General features: G+C 39.9%; 2 protein-coding genes across 4 annotated transcripts in view; one reads left to right on the top strand and one right to left on the bottom strand.

The window, feature by feature from the left end:
- The window catches only part of mrpl33 (mitochondrial ribosomal protein L33), a 40,331-nt gene extending 23,438 nt beyond the window's left edge, over positions 1-16,893 (top strand). The window contains exons 3-5 of the mRNA XM_060856153.1: positions 716-734; positions 8,625-8,731; positions 16,613-16,893. Coding sequence (XP_060712136.1) covers positions 716-734; positions 8,625-8,731; positions 16,613-16,662 — 176 coding nt within the window. The 3' untranslated portion in view covers positions 16,663-16,893. The remainder of the gene's footprint in view (positions 1-715; positions 735-8,624; positions 8,732-16,612) is intronic.
- Positions 16,818-20,614, bottom strand: part of rbks (ribokinase) — a 150,488-nt gene continuing 146,691 nt past the window's right edge. For all 3 annotated transcript variants that reach the window (XM_060856122.1, XM_060856131.1, XM_060856140.1), the window contains one exon: positions 16,818-17,100. In XM_060856122.1, coding sequence (XP_060712105.1) covers positions 16,927-17,100 — 174 coding nt within the window. In that variant the 3' untranslated portion in view covers positions 16,818-16,926. The remainder of the gene's footprint in view (positions 17,101-20,614) is intronic.

Raw genomic sequence — 20,614 nt, 5'->3', positions numbered from 1 at the left:
CTTTTATTGTCTATTTTTATCTATTCCTGGGTAGCTTTACGTTGTCCTTTTATCTTCACTGAAACAAGTAGCCAATGATACAGCATGCTGTCAGCCTATGTCTATATAGTAACTAAGTTATCCTTTATCTGTTAAGGTTGAATAGCATATGGAAGCATATTTTAATATTCCCTGATGTTGCATAACCTCTCTCACCTGCAGTACTTTCAGTAAAATGTTCGTTTTCTGCCCTGGCCAAACCTCCATGACCAGACACTAAATGTGTTGGTCACTTCATCACTGTTCTGTTGCAGGACTCTCTTCCTATCACTAGGTGATGCTAATCTTCTGTGTTAAGTATCTCATGGCTGCACCCGTCCGCAAATTTAATTCCAGTTTATTGAGTGTTTTTCGAGCCAAAAGGCAACTCCAACAGATTTATTTCAAAAGGACTCATCCATTATGTGATTAATGTTGCGAGAGTGTAAACTGCACCACGGAATTGTGCTAATTAACTGTGGATGCTTTTAAAATATACACGAAATAAATTGAATTTTCCTGAGATTTGTTGACAATAGATTTGTGGAGTGGGGCATGTTTCCTGAGATCAACTAAATGGCTGTTATTATTGAATCATTTAAATTAGACTGTAATGCTGTGAAGCTGAGTATATAAGTAAACTAATGTTCATTTTTTTTTCTTTTTTATTCAAATTGAATGTGTTGGATAATCGCAGTTGCCAAGAGCAAGTCGAAGTAAGTCACTGCTTGTGTTTTTAACACTATTGCTATGCTCTAAAAATGCTCAATACTTTGTTTGCTTGAGTTTTCACAAAACTGGAGATGGATCACTTTTTTGGGAAGGGAGCTCGAGAGGGTTTTTAAGATAAATCTCACGACAATCCGAATAGTTAGCAATTCCATCACCTTCAGGTAAATCAAAGTCAGGGGCTGAATGTAATGTTTGAAGGTTGTTGAGGGAAGCATGGAAGAAAATGCAGAATTGCAGACATAAAACTTCTAGACGTCACACCATGGGAAAGAGATGTCTTGGAACTGGGGAAATATTGTTGTAAATTACTATGTCTCAATGAAGGGAGCAAACATGACCCCAAGCCCCTGAATTGGGCATCCATTGTGGGGTAATGTTAATGGAAGCCATCATTGAAGATAAGGTCTTATTGTCCTAAAGTATCTGAACAGAAATAAAATCATTTAAAGTGGCTCACTGTGTTCAGAAAGGATGAGGCAAGGGTAGTCAAGTGATATTTGTATTTCAGTAAGACCTTTGATACACATTCCTAGGAAAATATGATACTGAGAATAAGTGGAAATAAAAAAGGGCTGGTGTCCTGCGATAGTTAGTTAGATGACTGTTGAAACGCAGAAGCTGATGACAGAAGGAGGTAGTGGCGTAGTGATAATGTCACTGGGTTAGCAGTCCAGAATCTCACGCTAATGCTCTGGGGACATGGCTCGAACCACATCGTGGTAGATAGTGAAATTTGAATTCATTAAAAATCTGGATTAGAAAAGCTGGGCAATAGCAACTATGTAGCTGCTGTTGATTGCTATTCATCTGGTTCACTAATGTCATTTAAGGAAGGATACTGCCATCCTCACTTGGTCTGGCCTACATGTGACTCCAGACTCAGAATAATGTGGATGACTCTGAACTACCCTCTGTCACTTCAGAACGGACAACAAATGCTGGCCTCTTCAGCAATACCCACATCCCAAGAACAAATTTTTAAAAATAATTTCCAAGTGGAGTCATAAGCAGCCTTTCTTTGGGACCAGTTTTCCTTCTTGACTCAATGTTGGTTGTCACAAGGTTTATAGGTTTTAAATTTGTGAATACTACAATGGAGACTTCTAAAACCTTCAGAAGTTATAGATTCTGAAACCGAATAGGCTCAGCTTAAGTAGGATTTGAACATATTGATTGGGTTGGTAGCAAATGACGTTCAATGTAGAAAAATGTTCAGAGCTCCCCATTTCTGCCATTCCCTTTCTTCATGCCTGGATCTGTTGTAGATGAACCAAGTGGTTTGACGAGCCAAGGATTTAGTTATTGTTGTACCACAAGACTAAAGGTAAAGTGGATGGATGTTGGTGGTTTTTTGAGTAGCAGTTACTGGGTTCTGGTAAGCACATTGTAGAGTGTAGTGGCTTCAAGTCTGTACTGTGTATGGGCACAACCAGCTTGTCCGGGGAATCTGTAGTTGCTCAGTGTCCTCTTGCAGTGTATGGATATCAGGCAGTTAGCATATTGGGCAGATTATGATTCTCCCTGAAGACTGATGGGGCTGTTGAGTCAGAGGATATAAAGATACAGCTGGCCTACACCAGTAGAGAATAGGAAACATAGGATGCCCTTAACGTTATAATTATTCTCTGGAGTTACTTTGGCAACCATGTATTCTGGACTCCACTGCTGGGGCTCGCTGTGATGCTCACTCAGTCATTTTTTTTTTCTCCACTCTGAAGTACCTACATCTTTAGAGAGAGGGGTGCTGGATCCACTCTCTCTGTCTTCACAGAGTGAGGAGGGGGATCCACACTTTCTCTGGTAATGCTTCTAAATCTGGATCTCGTCCCCTGGCACCTGATTCACAAATCTATTTTAAAACTGGGCCAGGATAACAAAGCTGGGTGAGGCAGTGTAAATGTTGCAAATTGGCTTTGATTCAGCAATTGAAATTAAAACAACATTAATATAAAATGCAGCTTTTTCACTTGAGTTTTTATTTGCTTAAGTTTGATTTCAAGCTCTTGGTGTTGATAAGCTATTCTTGTTGAAAGGTTGACAGTGCAAACTGAATTTGCATAATACCTGTTAATTGAAGAGCCATGCTTGTGAATCCATCATTCTGGGGGAGTGTTGATCTCATTGGTTTTTACTGAAGAGTCTGCAAGAACTTAGTTTCAAAACATCCTTTCATCTGAGCAGAAACATGTTTTTTTTCTGTTGTTACCCAACCTGAAAAGGCACCAGTAGGTATGGTTAGGGCTGGACAGGAACACGAGGAGACCTGTTGCACTTCCCTGCTTAGAACAATTGTGGTTTGAAGGGTTTGGTCTTTTCTGTGTCTGTCACTATTTGAAATGGTTCACTTTATGTGCGTCAGAGCTGTATCACTGTAATCGTCTTGCTGGATACCTGTTGTTTCCATTTCAACAGTAACTATTTGCATTACTCACTGTGTACAGTTTGTCCCTCTCCTGACAATCTTTGCTTCGCATTTATTGACGTCCTTTTATCAGTGGTACCTCGATTTTCTGAATTACTTTTTTGAGTCATTTCGTTTTGAAGGAAAAAGATGATCATACATTGTTCCTGGTACTTTGGGTGGGAGTAAGGTCAATATTCTTGTTCTTCAGCTGTTAGTGATATTGAGTAACTGCTGCTAGTAAATGTGTGAGTAGCTGTTTTATCTTTTCCCCTTTCACTTGTAGAACAGCTGTGTAAAGAGTCATTGAGGTGATCTCAGATCCTTACAGCACACAGAAAAGTCAGCTTTTCTGTTTCCTCGACTACCCCACTGCCTGAGCCAAGTTCCTCGTGTCGAGTTTCAAATGCTGTCCTTCTGCTCACCTGCTGACTAGAATCTATGATGATGTCCAAAATGGACTAAGAGATTCATTTAAAGCATTAAATTCTTGATATGTGCACCAACCCACTACTGCCAAAAGTATTTTTATTAAATCTTTATATGTTTTGACCTAAGTCAACTAGTAAAACTACCAGTTATATTTATAGTTTAATCGCTGATTTAAATACAGTAGAAGTCAGATCCTGTAGTCAGCAATCCAATTCTATCCTGACTATGGCTTTTGGACTGGGTGTTGGCATTTTGAAAACACTTTTCATTAACAAAGAAAAGTCAAATTGTTAGAAGTTTGAATTAGGACATTGAAATTACACCACATGGGAGGCATTTTTTTTCTTAAATGGGTTGTGTTTTCATTGTAGAGATTGATGACATAATGGTTGCATTACTGGATTAGTAATCCAAAGGCCTGAACTAACGATCCAGGAACAGGCTCCCATTATCTCCATGTTTGCATTGTTCAGAAATGACTTCATGAGTTCAATTCCCAGCACAGCAGCTGGGGAATTTAAATTCAGTTAATAAGTATTTCTGGAATAAAAACTGGAATCTGTAATGGTGACTGAGCAGCTACCGGAATCAGTGTCTGACTCACTAATGTAGAGAAGGAAATTTGCCATCCTTACCCAGTTTGACTGACGCGTGACATCAAAGCCACAGCAACATAGTTGGCCTTTAACTGTCCTTCCAAATGGCCTAGCGAGCCACTCAGTTGTCAAGAACGTGGTTCACCACTATCTTTTCAAGGGTAAAAAGGAATAAACAATTAAAAACTGTTTTGCACCCCCACCCAGCCCGTTAATTGCCATAGATGCTCATATCCCACGAATGAACAGAAAGAAATTAACTTGATACAACAATACTGTCTAAAGAGGCATTTTTCAGGTTTGTCTCCTCTTTGATGCAATTTGAGTTCTAGAATATTCAAACGACACGAGTTGATAATTGTGCCAACCTCTCTCGATGCACAAAGGGAGTTACTTTGTCGGATCAAATCTGTTCAGTATCATCCAAAACTGAAACGTGGAAGTATTTTACTCAATGGCTTACTATCTTCAGCCCTATATAGACTTTCCAGAAGTTACCCCATTGCAGCGTTTTATTATTGTAACTGGGTCCAAAGTATCTGTTTGTTAAACCTAATTATCACTCTAAACTCTTGCATTCAGTGGAGACTTTGACATTAATGATATTTCCTTAGAAGTATTGGAAAGATCTTTGCTCAGTCATGGCAAGAATATAGTGTAAGATCAGAAAAGCCCTTTTGATCCATCTAACCCATGCTGGAGTTTAGGAAAGTTAGTTTTTAAGTAAAAAATAGTTTCTTATTCCCAAGACTGACTTTTCAGCTGTCAAACCTAAGACTCAGTTGCCATTTTGTATGACCAGCAGTAGAGTCAAATATATTGGTCCTATTTAATATGTTCTTGGCATGTGGGTGATGCTGGCAAGGCTGCACTTATTGGGTAAAAACAATGACTGCAGATGCTGGAAACCAGATTCTGAATCAGTTTCGCTGCTCGTTGGATGCTGCCTGAGCAGCCAGGCTGCACTTATTGTCCACTCCACCTTCCCCTTGGATGGTGATCGGTGCTCTGTCCTGGGACTGCTTCAATCCTGGGTTTGCTGTTGCTCCCATGGTGGTGTGGTGTTGGATAGAGGTTCCAAACTGTAGACACAGTAATGATAGTGGTACATGCTGAGTGAAGTTGGTGTGTGATTTCAAGGATACCTGGGAAGTGCTGAACTTTACATGATTTTGCTTCTTGTGCCTTCACTGTGGTAGAGGCTGTAAGGCTGTGAAATGCTGTTAGGTCAGAGCTCCTCTTCCAGCTGCTGGACTAGAACAGGAAGGTGGTACGTCTTCAGCATTTCATCAATGTACACCTGAAACTGCAAGTTGGTATCCTTTACTCACTCCCCTCATTCCCCTTGACCCCGCTCCCTTCACCCTCCAGTCCATCTCACTGTCTCCACTCTATATCTCTCTCAGTCCCTCACTCGATGCCAGTTGCCTCCTTCCCATTCTGTGCCCTGTTCCCTTTCTGTCAGTGACTGGAAACTATGAGGGAGAAGAGAGTGAGCAGGATGAGGAGAGCTGAGGGAGTAGTGAGTGGGGGTAGACAAGTGTCAGCATGGGACACCGAGCAATTCAGGAGCTTGAAATTTTAACTGGATTGCTTCAAAGCAATTGAAAAACACATTTTATTGCATTTGTGAAATTTTTTCTTTGCATTACTCACTGTGACGTATGACCCTGTTCTTTGATGCAAACAGTTACCTGCAGTGCTGCTAGCAGTGACATCAGCAGCAGCTGCCTGGATGCTGAGTTGCTGTGGTACCAAATTCAGTATCCCAGTAAATGTGGTTTCCTGCAGATGGTTAGAGTGGACCAGGATAGAGGAGATGCTTGTTGAGACTATTCCCAACAGCGCTGGTCAAACGTGTCATCATACTCATTAGAAATGGTAGACCAACTGCGCCTGGAATATTTCAAAACATTAATGTTTGTGCTGAGTGATTATACTGTCATAAATACATAAAGTAGCACAAATGCATAAAGACTTCTGCGCTATCTTTAGAGGCATTATAAAGCATTTATACAATATAACAGCATCATTTCTAGGCTTTAGTGTGTTGTGGGTTTAATAAATGGTAGTGTTCCAACTCGGGCAGAGGACTTGTTTTTCTTTCAGATTACTGCCTTTCATGGTCAATCAGCTGCGATGACCTTTTATTCAATATCCCCAAGCTGTTGTACTTCACCCAGTCCTGATGGCTGCAGATTATTTGCATTTGGTTGTATTTTTAGCACTTCCTGGTAAGATATGTGTAATACCTTAATGCTATGATGGGAAATGTCCTGACAAAATCTTTTTTCATCATCTGAAAGGTTAATGTTTTTTGGTATCACTCCTTTGTTTCCTTGTTAAATCATCTGTTAGGGCCAGGATAATGACGCTACACAAAGTGGAAGATTGCAGATTTGATTCTTGTTGAATGTGAGCTTATATCCAGTAAAATGTCTGTTGGGTGCTAGGAGTGGTGTAAGCCAGAGAGAATTAACATAAGCTAGTGTTCCTCTCCTGAATGCTATCTACTGATTCCTGCTAGTTGACTGTCATGTTAGGATGAGGTTTTGTTCTACAGTGATGCCCCTCACAACTAAATAATCTGTCAATACTGTCAGGTCATGTCTGAAGAACTTCCAATTCAAGGAATCTTTGAATCGTTACAGCATACAGAGAGCCATTGGCCCTGTCGTGCCTGCACTGTCTCTGAATGAGTAGTTCACCAAGGGCCATTCTCTTGCCTTCTCCCCAAAACCCTACACATTCTTTCTTTTCAGATCATAATAAATGAATAATTCCCCTTGGAGTGCTTTGATTGAATTTACTTCCTCAACAATCCTGGACAGTACAGTCCAGATCCTCATCACTCGTTGCATGAAAATGTTTTCCTTCTGTCACCATTTCTTCTTTTGCCAGTTATCTTAAATCTGTACTTCCCATTCTCATTCTTTCCATCAACAGGAACAGTTTCTTCCTATCTACCCTGTCCAAGCCCCTCATGAATATCTCGACTAAATTTCCTTTCAAACTTCTGTAAAAAGGAAAACAATCCCAACTCCCCGAATTTACTTAAATCCCTCCTGGATTTAAGTTCAAACTGAAGTTGAAATGTGAAGCAAAAAAGATGAAGGGGACATGCGAGTCCTGTTTTAAATAATTTCCTTTCAGATGCTGGCACAGGCTGTATATTGCTCTTGATCATATCTAAACGGGTTGTATTGGCTGCACCTAATTCAAGAATGCTGACAATTTTATTTTAATCTTTTGGAGAAGTTGTTCATTAGACAGAATTTTTCTTGTAAAGTCCTAGAAGAAGAAGAACATTTGGAAATCCAACCAAGTTAGTTGATTGTGGCTTGAGTAGATGAATCGGTCTCATTAAGGGTATTGTAAAATAACTGTGCAGTAAAGTTACTGGACTTGCAGTTCAGAGGCTGAACACACAATCTGGACGCATGAGTTCAAATCCCACGAAGAGAGATATGAAAATTAAATTTTAAAAAGAAATAAATCAGGAATAGGAAACCATCACTACATAAATCATCAGTGACAATAAAACAACTGACTCATTGTTAAAAGTCCAACCGGTTCATTGGAGAAGGAGATCTGCTGTTTTTACTGGATCTGGTTTACATGTGATAAACAGCAATCTGGTTGACTCTCTCAATTGCATTAAAAAAATGGTCTACCGGCCACTCAGAACTGCTGTGAAAACCAGAATGTACAGGGACTGTATTAGCAAGAAAGTAACTAATGTAGGCAAGTTAAAGATAGGCAATAAATGCTAGTTTTTTTCAGCAATGCCCACATCCTGTGAATGGATAAAGTACCAAAGTGCTTTGATTTCTAGGAATAGCATAATCATTTAGAACGTTGGCGTTAACAAGCTCATCCTCCGTGTAATGTGCCTGCATTTTCACATTCACATTCGATATTGCAAATCTTTAACTTGCTTCTATGACACACAATTTACAATTTGTGCAAATCGTGACAGCCCATGGTCGAATTGTCTCTGACCTCCCTGAGCTACACTGGTTCTCAAAATAAGATTATACAACAGTGGCTCAGCCTTTGCTCTTCAATTCCATGTTGCTGGCCATTCCTTTCAGCCTTGAATCTGTATTACATCAGTAACTGCGCTTTAAATCTAATACATTGGTTAAATGCACTCTTGGATCATCCAGAATATGTGATAAGTTGCTACATAAATGAACCCTCTTGCCAATTCCACACGAACGTCACCCTGTCACTTAGTATTGTCCATCTTTTCCTATTTTTTAAGAATCCTTTTGCTTAGCTGTTCCATTCCCCTAATCATTCAATGACCACTATAATTTAAAGGCCAGAGACAATGTTGTGGGAGTGTTAAAGAAATATGGGTTATGATCATTGAAAAATGTAGATCTGAATGGTTTACTGGCAGAGCTGGAGCTCAGTAACGTTTTGTTAAATTTTGACAGGTCCATCCTTGTGAGGATGGTGAGTGCAGCTGGAAGTGGCTACTGCTTCAATACAAAGAGGAGCCGACTACGGGACAAACTCATTCTGAGAAAACATGATCCGATAGGTAAATTGGAATGTGCGATTTGCAACTGCTGCAGGTGAATGTGTCACATGCTGGTGTCTTCATTACAGGTGTTATTAATTCTTATCCATTAATCTCATATGATAACTCTAATTGCCCATTGCTTACTTATAACCTATTAAAATGTTATGCTTATTTATAGTATATTTATGTTATGTCTTTGCATCTTGTTATGATTACACCTTTCTCACCTTGTTTCACTTGAAATACATATACAGTTTTGGCTCCCTTTGTGAAACAGAATAAAATCTAACTATTCAATTTTTAAAAATTCTTTCAAGGGATGTGGGTTAATCATTGATTAGGCTAGCATTTATACCCATGCCTTATTACCTTTTGAGAAGGTGATGGATTGCAATCTAAGTGATGAATTGATCTAAATATGATCTAGAACAGCAAGCAGAATGTTATACAGAACGATACATCTTTTTTGTCCTCTATTCATAGTGATAGGGATGCACAACGTATCGTCAATCGAAAATGTGGTGACCCGTTAAACAGAAATGATTAGCACATTAGGTTGTTCGGCCAAGTAGTCCATGTTGGTTATTTCCTTTTCGAAAACAGTGGTCCTAATCCTATCTCCTTCTACTCATAACCCATTTATCCCACATTCCTTCAGCTACTTACATTGCTGCTTCAATTATTCTCTCTGATAATATATTTTATAGTCTCCCAGCCTCATTACACGTGTGTGAAAATTTCTCCTGGTAGCTACAACACTGCTGGCCTGAGAATGACATTTGCAGGCTGATTCTCTAAAGCAGTGTGATATTCACTTCCCCTTCATCTGTGGCACTCAGGAGATTGGTTCTGGGCTTCCTTCCACCGTCTGCTAGTTTCGGCACAGCTTGCCCTAGGGGGCGAATTTAGCAGTTTTCTGTTGTGCTGCTTGGCACATCAACCGAAAAGTGTTACACATACTGAATATGTGTGATCAATGTATGTGTGCATGTGAGAGTCCTTGCTGTGGATTAAACAGAAAAGAAAACTAAGGTCTGAACAAAACATTACTTCGCAGTATTATTTTGGTTTCATAACTGGACTTGAATTTCAGCACACTGATTACTAAATTGACATTACGACATAGCTGTTTTCCCTCCCCCGTCAAAAAAAGTACAACTTTTGATTGGTTTCAAATGTTAGATCTTGTGAACCAGGCCAGATATACTCCCCTGTGCAACTCTCTGATAATGTGCCAGCAGCAATCCATGACTGTTTAAATTTGGGCTCTTGCATTCATTATTGGCAGTTGACCTAAGCCCTGAAATCACATCCCTAAAACTTTCCACTTCTTACTGTCTCCTTTGAAATATCCTACTCAGAAACTTATGACATATTAAGCTTTTTGGTCACCCTTCCTGCTATTTCCTGACTTGACTTGGTGTCAGATTTTATTTAATGAAGTTCCCATGGAACTTGATTCTCTTCAAATGCTTTACTAGAGAAGATGTGCTATATAATTGCAAGTATTTTTTTCTTGTAAACTCTAATACTAAATAAGCATTTTCACCAACTTGCAGCTGAGTGCATGGTGATTTCTTACTCACACCAGGATCTTTATAATCTTGGTGTGTGAGGCTGGCAGAGTTTGTGCTGTGAACACTCACCATTAAAAGTAGAATTATTCAGAATCATTTTGGATATGAGGATCTTCCACAGATTAAACAATAGTGTTATATCATTTCAGGTACAACAAATATGGTGGGGAAATAGTGGTTTACAACTATTCATGTACTCTGCCATTATCTGTCATTCTGTGAAAATAGTTTTGTTCGTTTTGACAGCACAAACTAATGTATGCTTTTAATCACGTCATTTATGATGAAGAACACGGATCATGGAGATGTCGGAGAACAATTTTTCTATATTAATTGTTTGACACATCTCACTGTAAGATGATGATTTACTATCTGTTTTAGAGTCACAGTGTTCCATAGCACAGAAAAAGGACTCTTCATTCCGTCAAGTCTACTCTTGTCAAAAACAATCACTTAACTATTCTAGTCCCATTTTCCAGCCCTGAGGCTATATCTTTGTATGTCTTAGCATTGCAAGTGTACATCTAAATACTTCTTAAATGTTATAAGGTTTTCTGCCTCTGTAACAGGCAATGAGTTCTATATTCCTACCACCATCTGAGAAGTATGTTTCCACATATCTTCTCTAAGTCTATGCCCCCATCACTGATCCCTTTACTGAATGGGGAGGATTTTTCCTGTCTACTCTGTGAATGTCCCTCATAATGTTACATATCTCAATTGTGTCCTCCCTTAGTCTCATCTGCTTCAAGGAAAACAACAGTAGTCTATTCAATGCCTCTTCGTAACTAAACCTATCCAGACCTGGCAATCTCTTTGCATCCTCTCAAGTGAAATCCTATACCTCACATTATGTGTGTTCCAGAACAGCACACAATACTCTAGTTATGGCCTAACCAACATTGTACACCGTTCCAGTAAAATCTCCTTGCTCTTAAAGTCTATGCCTTAGCTAATAAAGTCAAGTATCCCATCTGCTGCCTGAACCACTTTATCTACCTTTCCTGTCACCTAAAGGGACCAATGGTTTGTGTGTGTCTGTGTTCAATGTCCCTCTAATTATTGAACCCAACGTTCTACCATTCACTGTGTATTCTTGTTCCTTGTTTGCTCTGCCCAAATGCATCACCCTACATTTATCCAGACTGAATTCTATTTTCCACTGACTCAGCCCCCATTTGACCAGCCCATCTAAGGTTGTCCTCCTCACTAATTACCACCCCATCAATTTTTTTATATTGTCAGTGAACTTACTGATCGACCTCCCCCAGTTCAAGTCTAACTTATTTATATAAACTGCAAACAGCAGGGGCCCCAGTACTGACACCCATGGGACACCAGTGGACACAAGTTTCAAGTCATACACCCCTTGACCATTACTTTCTGCTTCCTGCCACTCAGGCAATTCTGGATCCAGTTAGCAAAATTTCCATGAACCCCATGGACACTCACCTTCACTGTCAGTCTCCCGTATTGGACTTGATCAAAAGTCTTGCTGAAGTCAAAGTAGACTGTGCCAGATATGTTGCCCTTATTCTATACATCTCATTCCCTCTGAAAAATTCAATCAAGTAGGTCAGAAATGATCTCTTCTCCTTAAAAAAACCATGCTGACTCTCCAAGTCATAGAGATGTACAGCATGGAAACAGACCCTTTGGTCCAACCTGTCCATGCCGACCAGATATCCCAACCCAATCTAGTCTCGCCTGCCAGCACCCAGCCCATATCCCTCCAAACACTTCCTATTCATATACCCATCCAAATGCCTCTTAAATGTTGCAATTGTACCAGCCTCCGCCACATCCTCTGGCAGCTCATTCCATATATGTACCACCCTCAGCGTGAGGTCTCTTCTATATCTTTCCCCTCTCACCCTAAACCTATGCCCTCTAGTTCTGGACTCCCTGACCCCAGGGAAAAGACTTTGCCTATTTACCCTATCCATGCCCCTCATAATTTTGTAAACCTAAGGTCACCCCTCGGCCTCCGACGCTCCAGGGAAAACAGTCCCAGCCTAATCAGCCTCTCCCTGTAGCTCAGCTGCTCCAACCCTGGCAACATCGTTGTAAAACTTTTCTGAACCCTTTCAAGTTTCACAACATCTTCCAAATTAATTCTGTCCTTTAAATTGCTTCCAAAACATTTCCCCACTGACATTAGACTGTAACTGGCCTATAATTTCCTGCTTTTCCTTTGCTACCTTCTTGAACAGTGGTAACACAATGGCTATCCTCCAATCCTCTGCCGTCTCTCCTGCAGCTATCACTACCCTCTTACTTTCACACTTCTTTGATATTTGCTGGCATAACTGCACTTTTATTTCTTGCAGACTGTGTTAGGGAACCTATGGTACCTTCTTCCCTGTCTCATCTACACACCTTCTTTTCTGGAATACCGAGTTGCCAATTCTGCCTCCTCTCAGCCATTTCTTGGTGTCAGCAATGACATCATACCCCATGTTTTAATTTGAACTTTCATCTCATCTGCCCTGTTTGTCATTTTCCTTGCACTAACATAAACAACATTCAACCTTGCCAAATCTCTTGTGCCTTAGCTGGCCTATAATTTCTATGCCTTCTCAGTCCTGGATATAATCCACCAATTATTGGTTACTATGTCATTGAAAAGCATTCTGATAATCTGTTGCTATGTGATCACATAATATTCTAATCCTTCACTAAATATGTATCCACTCATGGAAACAATTGGACAACAGTAGTGGCAGGACATTAGTTTGGGTGTGTTTCCTTTTCAAAAAAAACTCTCATGCTACTTACATCATGTGTTTGAAACTTTTAAATGAGAGGTGCGGTTCCAAAGAAAATTTGGACATGAGGAGGGCTGAGAAAACATTTACATTCTATGTTGTACTTTGTATCTGGGCTGGAAAACAATGTCTCCCTTCACTTGTTAAGACATGAAAGACCTAAGGGCTTTCAGTGTCATATTATTGAAAAATGAACTTTTAATACTCTTCCATGCAGAGCGTTTGGCTTGAAGCAGTTTGCAGTGCTTGGAAACATTTAAACTTATTTTCAGTGCTGAAGCTGTCAGCTTGCTCTAATCGGGTTTCAGGGAATTACTCATTTTGATACTCTTCATATACATTTCATTTGGTTCTTGCTTTCTTACCCCCAATGTTTGAGAAAATAAAACTGCATCGGTGCTTTTACATAAGGTTCTTTGAACGCTCCTACACTGTGCTATATTTGTCTTGTCTACTTTTCTGTTGGAGTCATGATCTGGTTATTTTTAGTATGTCTGTGTTAAAAGTAAACAAAATAAATTCATACTGACGTACAACATTGTGTATAATTAATTAAGCTTAATATAAATCAGCAAGAACTTCCTTCGCCAGTATTGACTTGCAAAGCTATTCAATCACAATCATGTAAGCACGATGTAGCCTTTTTTTTCCATAACACAAACTGCTCCAACTCTGGGCATTAGGGTTGGTGCTCCGGTTTCCTCCCACAGTCCAAAGATGTGTGGGTCAGGTGAATTGGCCATGCTAAATTGTCCGTAGTGTTAGGTAAGGGGTAAATGTGGGGGTATGGGTGTGTTGCGCTTCGGCGGGTCGGTGTGGACTTGTTGGGCCGAAGGGCCTGTTTCCACACTAAGTCTAATCTAATCTAAAAAATAAATACTGGCTCAGCCAGTGATGCCCATGTCCTATGAATAATTAAGAAAAATATGTGACCACTTTCCCTGTCTATTTGCTGCAGCAGTGAAAATGAAATGGCAGTATATTATAGGACTGGTGCTGTTTGAGTGGTGTTGCCACTATAAGTAAGATTTGTTTTCAGTATATAAGACGGTGTCATCACTATTGCTTGCCCTGATGCACACGCAGTTGGGATGAAGGCAGGTCATGTGCACTTGGGGTTCTGCCAGTTCAATACGTGTCACATTTGTGTACCCATGTCAAAACTGCAGAGCAACATATGACTGCTTCTTGATAACTTCCTTCAAGATCACCACTCTAATAGAGGATTTGCCTAGGAATCATACATCCCATGGAACAGTGCATCTAGGGAAACGGTTCATAGCTCCTCGAAAATTGAGTGACAGGTAGACAGGGTAGTGAAGAAGGCTTTCGACATGCCCGATTCCATCAATCAGAACATTCAGAATAGGTGTTGGGATGTCTTGTAGCTGTACAAAACATTGGTGATGCCACATTTGGAGTACTGAATGCAATTCTAGTTGCTCCACCTCAAAGGATTTTATTAAACTAGGAAGAGTGCAGAAAAGATTTACTAGTTTGCTACCTGGACTGCAAGGTTTGAGTTATAAGGAGAGGTTGGATAGGTTGGGACTTATAGCCCTGGCAGGTAGGAGACTAAAGGGTGACCTTACAGAGGTCTACAAAATCATAAGAGGCATACATAAAGTATGATGTGGACTGGGTTGTACAAAGTTAAAAATCACATAATACCAAGTTTATTTAGAGGCAGTTAGCTTTCGGAGTGTTGCTTCTTCAGGTGGTTGTGGAGTATGATCTTATACTCTACAACCACCTGATGGAGCAGTGCTATGAAAGCTACGGCTTCTAAATAAACCTGTTGGACTATAACCTGGTATTGTGATTTTTAACTTTATACATAAGGTAGATAGTCAACAACTTTTCCCCATGTTAGGAGAGTCTAAAACCAGAGGGCATAGGTTGAAGGTGAGAGGAGCGAGATACAAGGTCCAGAGGGGCAATTTATTCACACATAGGGTTGTCAGAGGTAATGGTGGAAGAGAGTACAATTTTGTCATTTAAGAAATATTTATGTGCACGGACAGAATTGGAGGGGTATGGGCCAAACACAGGCAACTAGGACTAATTTAATTGTGAAAATTGGATGGCATGGACTGAAGGACCTGTGTCCATGCTGTAGACCTCCTATGATGATGACTCTTCTTTAGCAGCATTGTGGGTGTATCTACAACTACATGAACTACAGCAGTTGAAAATGGTAGCTCACCCTCACCTTAAGGACAATTGATCTATTGGATTTGAGTGGGTGCTACACAGTGGCCTCTCCAATGAATTTGTATCCAAACATGAATTTTTAAAAATTGCCATTATACTTGCCACAGAATTGAGTCTATAAATTTGCTCTAAATGTAGTTTTCAAGAATGTAATAATTGTAACAACAACCTCCCAGAACTTTGTGGGAAACTAGCAAAGAGGTTGCTGGGATATTTATATCCTCGACAGCCATGGGGGAGGTTTCCAGAAGACTGGAGGTTGGCTAATGTGGTGCCATTATTTAAGAAAGACTTTATGGAAAGCAAGGGAACTATGGAACAGTGAGCTGTACATCAGTGGTAGATTTGTTGGAGAGGATCTTGAGGGACAGGATTAATGTACTTGGAAGGTCTGATTAGGGATATTCAACAAGGCTCAGGGAAGTTGTGTCTCACCAACTTTATTTTTTTGAAGAGTGGCAAAGAAGATTGATGAAGGTAGAGCGGTAGATGTCATCTATACAGGGCTTCAGCAAGGTGTTGACGAGGTTCTGTATGGGACGCTGCAAGGTTAGATCACCTGGATTCAGGGGAGCTAGCCAATCAGATACAAAATTGGCTTGAATGGTGGTGGTGGAGGGTTGCTTTATGGACTAAGGGCCTGTGAACAGAGGTGTGCCACGAGGATTACTACTAGGTCCACTGCTTTTCATCATATATAAATGATTTGGATGTGACTATAGGAGGCATGGTTAGAAAATTTGCAGATGACAGCAAAATTGGTGATCTCGTGAATAGTGAAGACGGTTACCCCAGACCACAATGGGGTCTTGATCAGATGGGCCAAAGGAATGACAAATGGAGTTTAATTTCGATAAATGTGAAGTCTTTTTCCAGGATGGGGGGAGTCCAGAACTAGAGAGCATAGGTTTTAAGGTGATAGGGGAAAGATTTAACAGGGACCAAAGGAGCGCTTTTTCACAGAGGGTGGTATGTGTATGGAATGAGCTGCCAGAGGAAGTGGTGGAAGCTGGTGCAATTATATTTAAAAGGCATCAGAACGGGTATATGAATAAGAAGGTTTAAGAGGGATATGGGCCAAATGCAACTAGGTCAGATTGGGATGACTGGTTGGCGTGGACAATTTGAACTGTTTCCATGCTGCATGACTCTTAGTTTGATGTTCTACAATGGCAATAAAGGGTAAGTCAGTGAAAAAGGTTTTTCTGCTATATCCCTGGCAATGTTCCTCAAATGAGAAGCCCTTAATCTAGTTTGTTTTGTATGGTCAGGTACCTAGCAGGCAGCTGCTTAGTTGGTCCCCTGTATTGTAACTGTACTTTTATTTGTTTCTTTTGCAGTGAACAAGCACGTGCTTTTCTTTGAAAAGAAGAAAATCCGGTCAATCTGATATATGAAGTTGAAATGAACTGACTTTGTGCAAGGACAATTCTGGAACTGAATGGGATTTCCAGTAAATAATGAATAGCACCTTGAGTTTCAGGATAATGCAAAATGTGATGGTGATATTTCAAAAGCTGACAAGAATGTAAGGAGAGAGAACAATCATTTTTACACTTTTATTTACACTTAACAGTTATTTAAAAACAAAATCAATAAAATGAGCAATGGCTAGAACCAAGTTGAATGGTCTGTTCCTTCATTTTACTTTCTTCTAAAAGAGTTCCTGGGGGAGCTGTGCTCTGTAGGGGTAGCTAGCTTGAGTTCCTTGTGATTGAACACTCACTGAAGCGATGTCACAGGCCCTTCTGCTCATTTCTTCCAGTTCCATGCAAGGATAATATGCCATGTAGAATGCCAGAGCACCCAAAAAGCTGTCGCCTGCACCCTTAAAAGTAATTTAAGAAATAATTAGTTCATTCCAACCAGATTAATTTGAAGGTCTAACGGCAATTCATTTAGTAAATGTAAGTGTTTTCTTGCTGTGTCTTGTACCTGTGCTGAACTCTGAATCACTGCCACCACCTTCAGTAACAAGTGTGTGGAGTATCTAGTTGTTTCTTGCTTACCTTTTTCCTTGTTGAAAAACAAAGTCACCTATTCGGGTTGAGATAGTGAACGTGGCCGTACTACTCCCAACCAAGGGTTATTTACCTCGTAGGGTGGCAGTGAAAGGAAGTGGTAAATCCAATTGAGTCGTAGAGAACTACAGCACTGGTTAAAAACATTCACCTAGCTATCCTAATCCAATATTGAAGTCATCCATGGAGAACCACTGCCAAAACATCTTGGTCTGTGCTGCAGAGTAAACCGCCCAGAGAAGCAAAATTGCACAATATATTGTAAGCTTTCTTTTTGTAACTCTGACAAATTAATCTGAATCACAGAGCTGAACAGCATGGAAACTCATCCATGCTGACCAGATACCGTAAATTAATCTAGTCCCATTTGTCAGCATTTGGTCCATATTCCTCAACCCTATTCATATACCCATCCAGATGCCTTTTACAAGTAATTGTATCAGCCTCCACCACTTCCTCTGGCAGCTCATTCCATCCATGCACCACCCTCAGTGAAAAGGTTGCCCCTTAGGTCCCTTTTAAATCTTTCCCTTCTCAACTTAAACCTATGCCCTCTAGTTTTACAATCTCCCACCCCAGGGAAAAGACCTTGGCTATTCAGCCTATCCATTCCCCTCATGGTTTTATAAACCTCTTATGTCACCCCCCCCAGCCTCCAATGCTCCAGGGAAAATAGCTGTAGCTTGTTCATCCTCAAATGCTCCAACTGTGACAACATCCTTGTAACTCTTCTCTGAATCCTTTATAGGAAGGATGTTGTGTAACTCTATCGGAGACCAGAATTACACACGGTATTCCAACAGTAGCTTAACCAGTATCTCGTACAGCCACAAGACCTCCCAACTCCTATACCCAATGCACTGACCAATACAAGCAAAGTTAGCAAATGTCTTCTTTACTATCCTGTCTATCTGTGACACCACTTTCAATGAACAATGAACTATGAACCTGCACTTCAAGGTGTCTTCCGGAACCTTACCATTAAGTGTATAACAATAGTCTAAGCATACTTAAGCAATGTAATAAAAAGAGGCACAGTCAGCTAACTTAACTTACTCTGTGTGGTGAACCATGGATTGTTTGGAGCTCAATTTATTTAATCTCCTGAAGCAGCCAAAAGCAGGTAAACGAGTCAAGAGAACAGGTTTTCTTAAAATAAATTAGATATAAACTCTTTGGTACCAGCAGGATTAGAAACTAAGGCTGTCACATGTAACAAACCAGAAGAGAATGATGCAATGACAATTGGGCTTTTTAAAAGGAGTTCTATGAATAGATTAGAAGAATATGTACACAGATAGATGTTCAAACATTCTGTGGGGCATATTGCCATTTTTGATTGGCCACAGGAATGTTATCTCTGGAATGCAATTGCAGCACTGTCTGCAGTTACAGGAATTGTGTTAAAATGTTGTTCTTGTTAGTTTTGCTTAATTATTGCCTTTGGAGCAACAGGGAGAAGTCTTGCCTAATAGCTGCTAGTGGCTACCTACTTCCCTCAATGTTTAAGAAGTCAGAGTCTGTGACAGCATCAAAGAAACAAACTCTATTAGAAGGTTAGAAGACCAAGTGAACCTTGATGTTTTGAACTGCTTGTTTTTTTAAGTTGAGCAAACACACCAAGCTAAACTTTCAGGCACAGGTTGTAAAACCACTGTAGAGAGATGAGAACGCTGATTAAATTTTGAATTTAAGGTCAAGGTGTTATCAAAGTTTAATGTACAGATGATGGCACTTAAAAGATGAGAAATCAAAATTCTGAAATCCTTAAGCTAAGTTTCTGCAGCAAGTGGAAAACTGGATTTTCATATGAATAAACAAATCAGGAGTATGCCAATCCGCTTCTTTGGCCTGTTCTATCATTCAATGAGATCATGGCCAGTAGAGTTCAGTGCTGAGGCCACAATCCTGTCAGATTTCACTAGGTATAGGTTTGCCATTAATATGCTGCTTTTCTATTTTTCCTGCCAAAATGGACAAGTTCATATTTCTGATATTACACTCCATCTGTCACATTTTTGCCTGTTCTCCTATTCTCTCTATATCTCTTTGGAGACTGTCCCCTTCACAAATTGATTTCTGACCTAAGCAGTAAATTCAGAACAATATATTGGTCCCTCCATCAAAGTCATGAATCTAAATGGTAAATAATTGGGGTCCAACACTGATCCCTGTGGCACATCACTAATCACATCCGCCAACCCAAAGACAACTGGTTTATGCCCAGCCTCTGCTTCCATTAGCCAACTAATTCTCTATCCAAGCCAATATGTTACCCCTCTACATTGTGTAACTTTACATAGCCTTTAATGTGGCATTTTCTCAAATATCCTCTGGAAATCTGGGGATGTTGTCCCATAATGGTAATGTCACTGGATTACTAATCTAGACATCCAGGGTAATGTTCTGGTGACATGGGTTCAAAATATACCATGGCAACTGGTGGAATTTAAATTCAGTTAATCATTTAGAATTGAAAACTAGTCACCATAACAATACCTGTGAAACTATCAATTGTTGTAAAGACCCATCTGGTTCACTGATGTCTGTTCAGAATGGAATCGCTCATCTTTACCTGGTGTGGCCCATGTGACTTCAGACCCACAGCAATTCAGTTGACTTTTAACTGCCCTCTGAATTGGTATAGCAAACCACTCAGTTCGGGCACTAATTACAGAAGGGCAGCAATTACTTGCTTTATTTGCCTTTCCTTTAAATACATACAAAAACTCTTACGTTCCAGCCACATCCTTCTCATGCTTTTCATTTTACCTTCCCATAATCTTCCATCATTCTTTGCTGTTCTTTATTGTCAATCCAATCTTATGACCTGCCACTCAGCCTTGCATAATTATATGCTTTTTCTTTCAGTTTGATATTTTTAACTTTCTTTGTTAGCCACAATTGGTGTGCCTTCTCTTCTAATCGGTTTTGAAATATAGCCTAAAGTTTCTTATCACTGTATCTCTACTTACTATCCCTTAACCTAGTTTAGGTACGAACATAAGCATTAGGTGCTGGAATATACCATTCATTCAGTCCCTATAGCCCATACTGCCATTTACTAAGATCATGGCTGATCAGATTATGGCCTTAAATTCACATTTCTGCTTATTTCTGATGACCTGTGACTCCATCATTCAAGAATCTGTCCACATCCACCTAAAAATTACTCTCATCACAGTTCCATGGGAAGGGTGTTCTTGAGATTCACAATCCTTTGAAAGAAAGTCTTCAAGCCCTCTGTTAAAGTTTAAAACACTTGTATTTGATCACTCTTCTCTCCCTTAAATGGAATGTGAAATTCAAATCATAATCTCT

This window comes from Hemiscyllium ocellatum, chromosome 3, assembly GCF_020745735.1.
Source record: "Hemiscyllium ocellatum isolate sHemOce1 chromosome 3, sHemOce1.pat.X.cur, whole genome shotgun sequence".
NCBI classification, from domain to species: domain Eukaryota; kingdom Metazoa; phylum Chordata; class Chondrichthyes; order Orectolobiformes; family Hemiscylliidae; genus Hemiscyllium; species Hemiscyllium ocellatum.
Note: the sequence above shows the minus strand (reverse complement) of the source record. Positions and strands in the feature narration are given on the sequence as shown.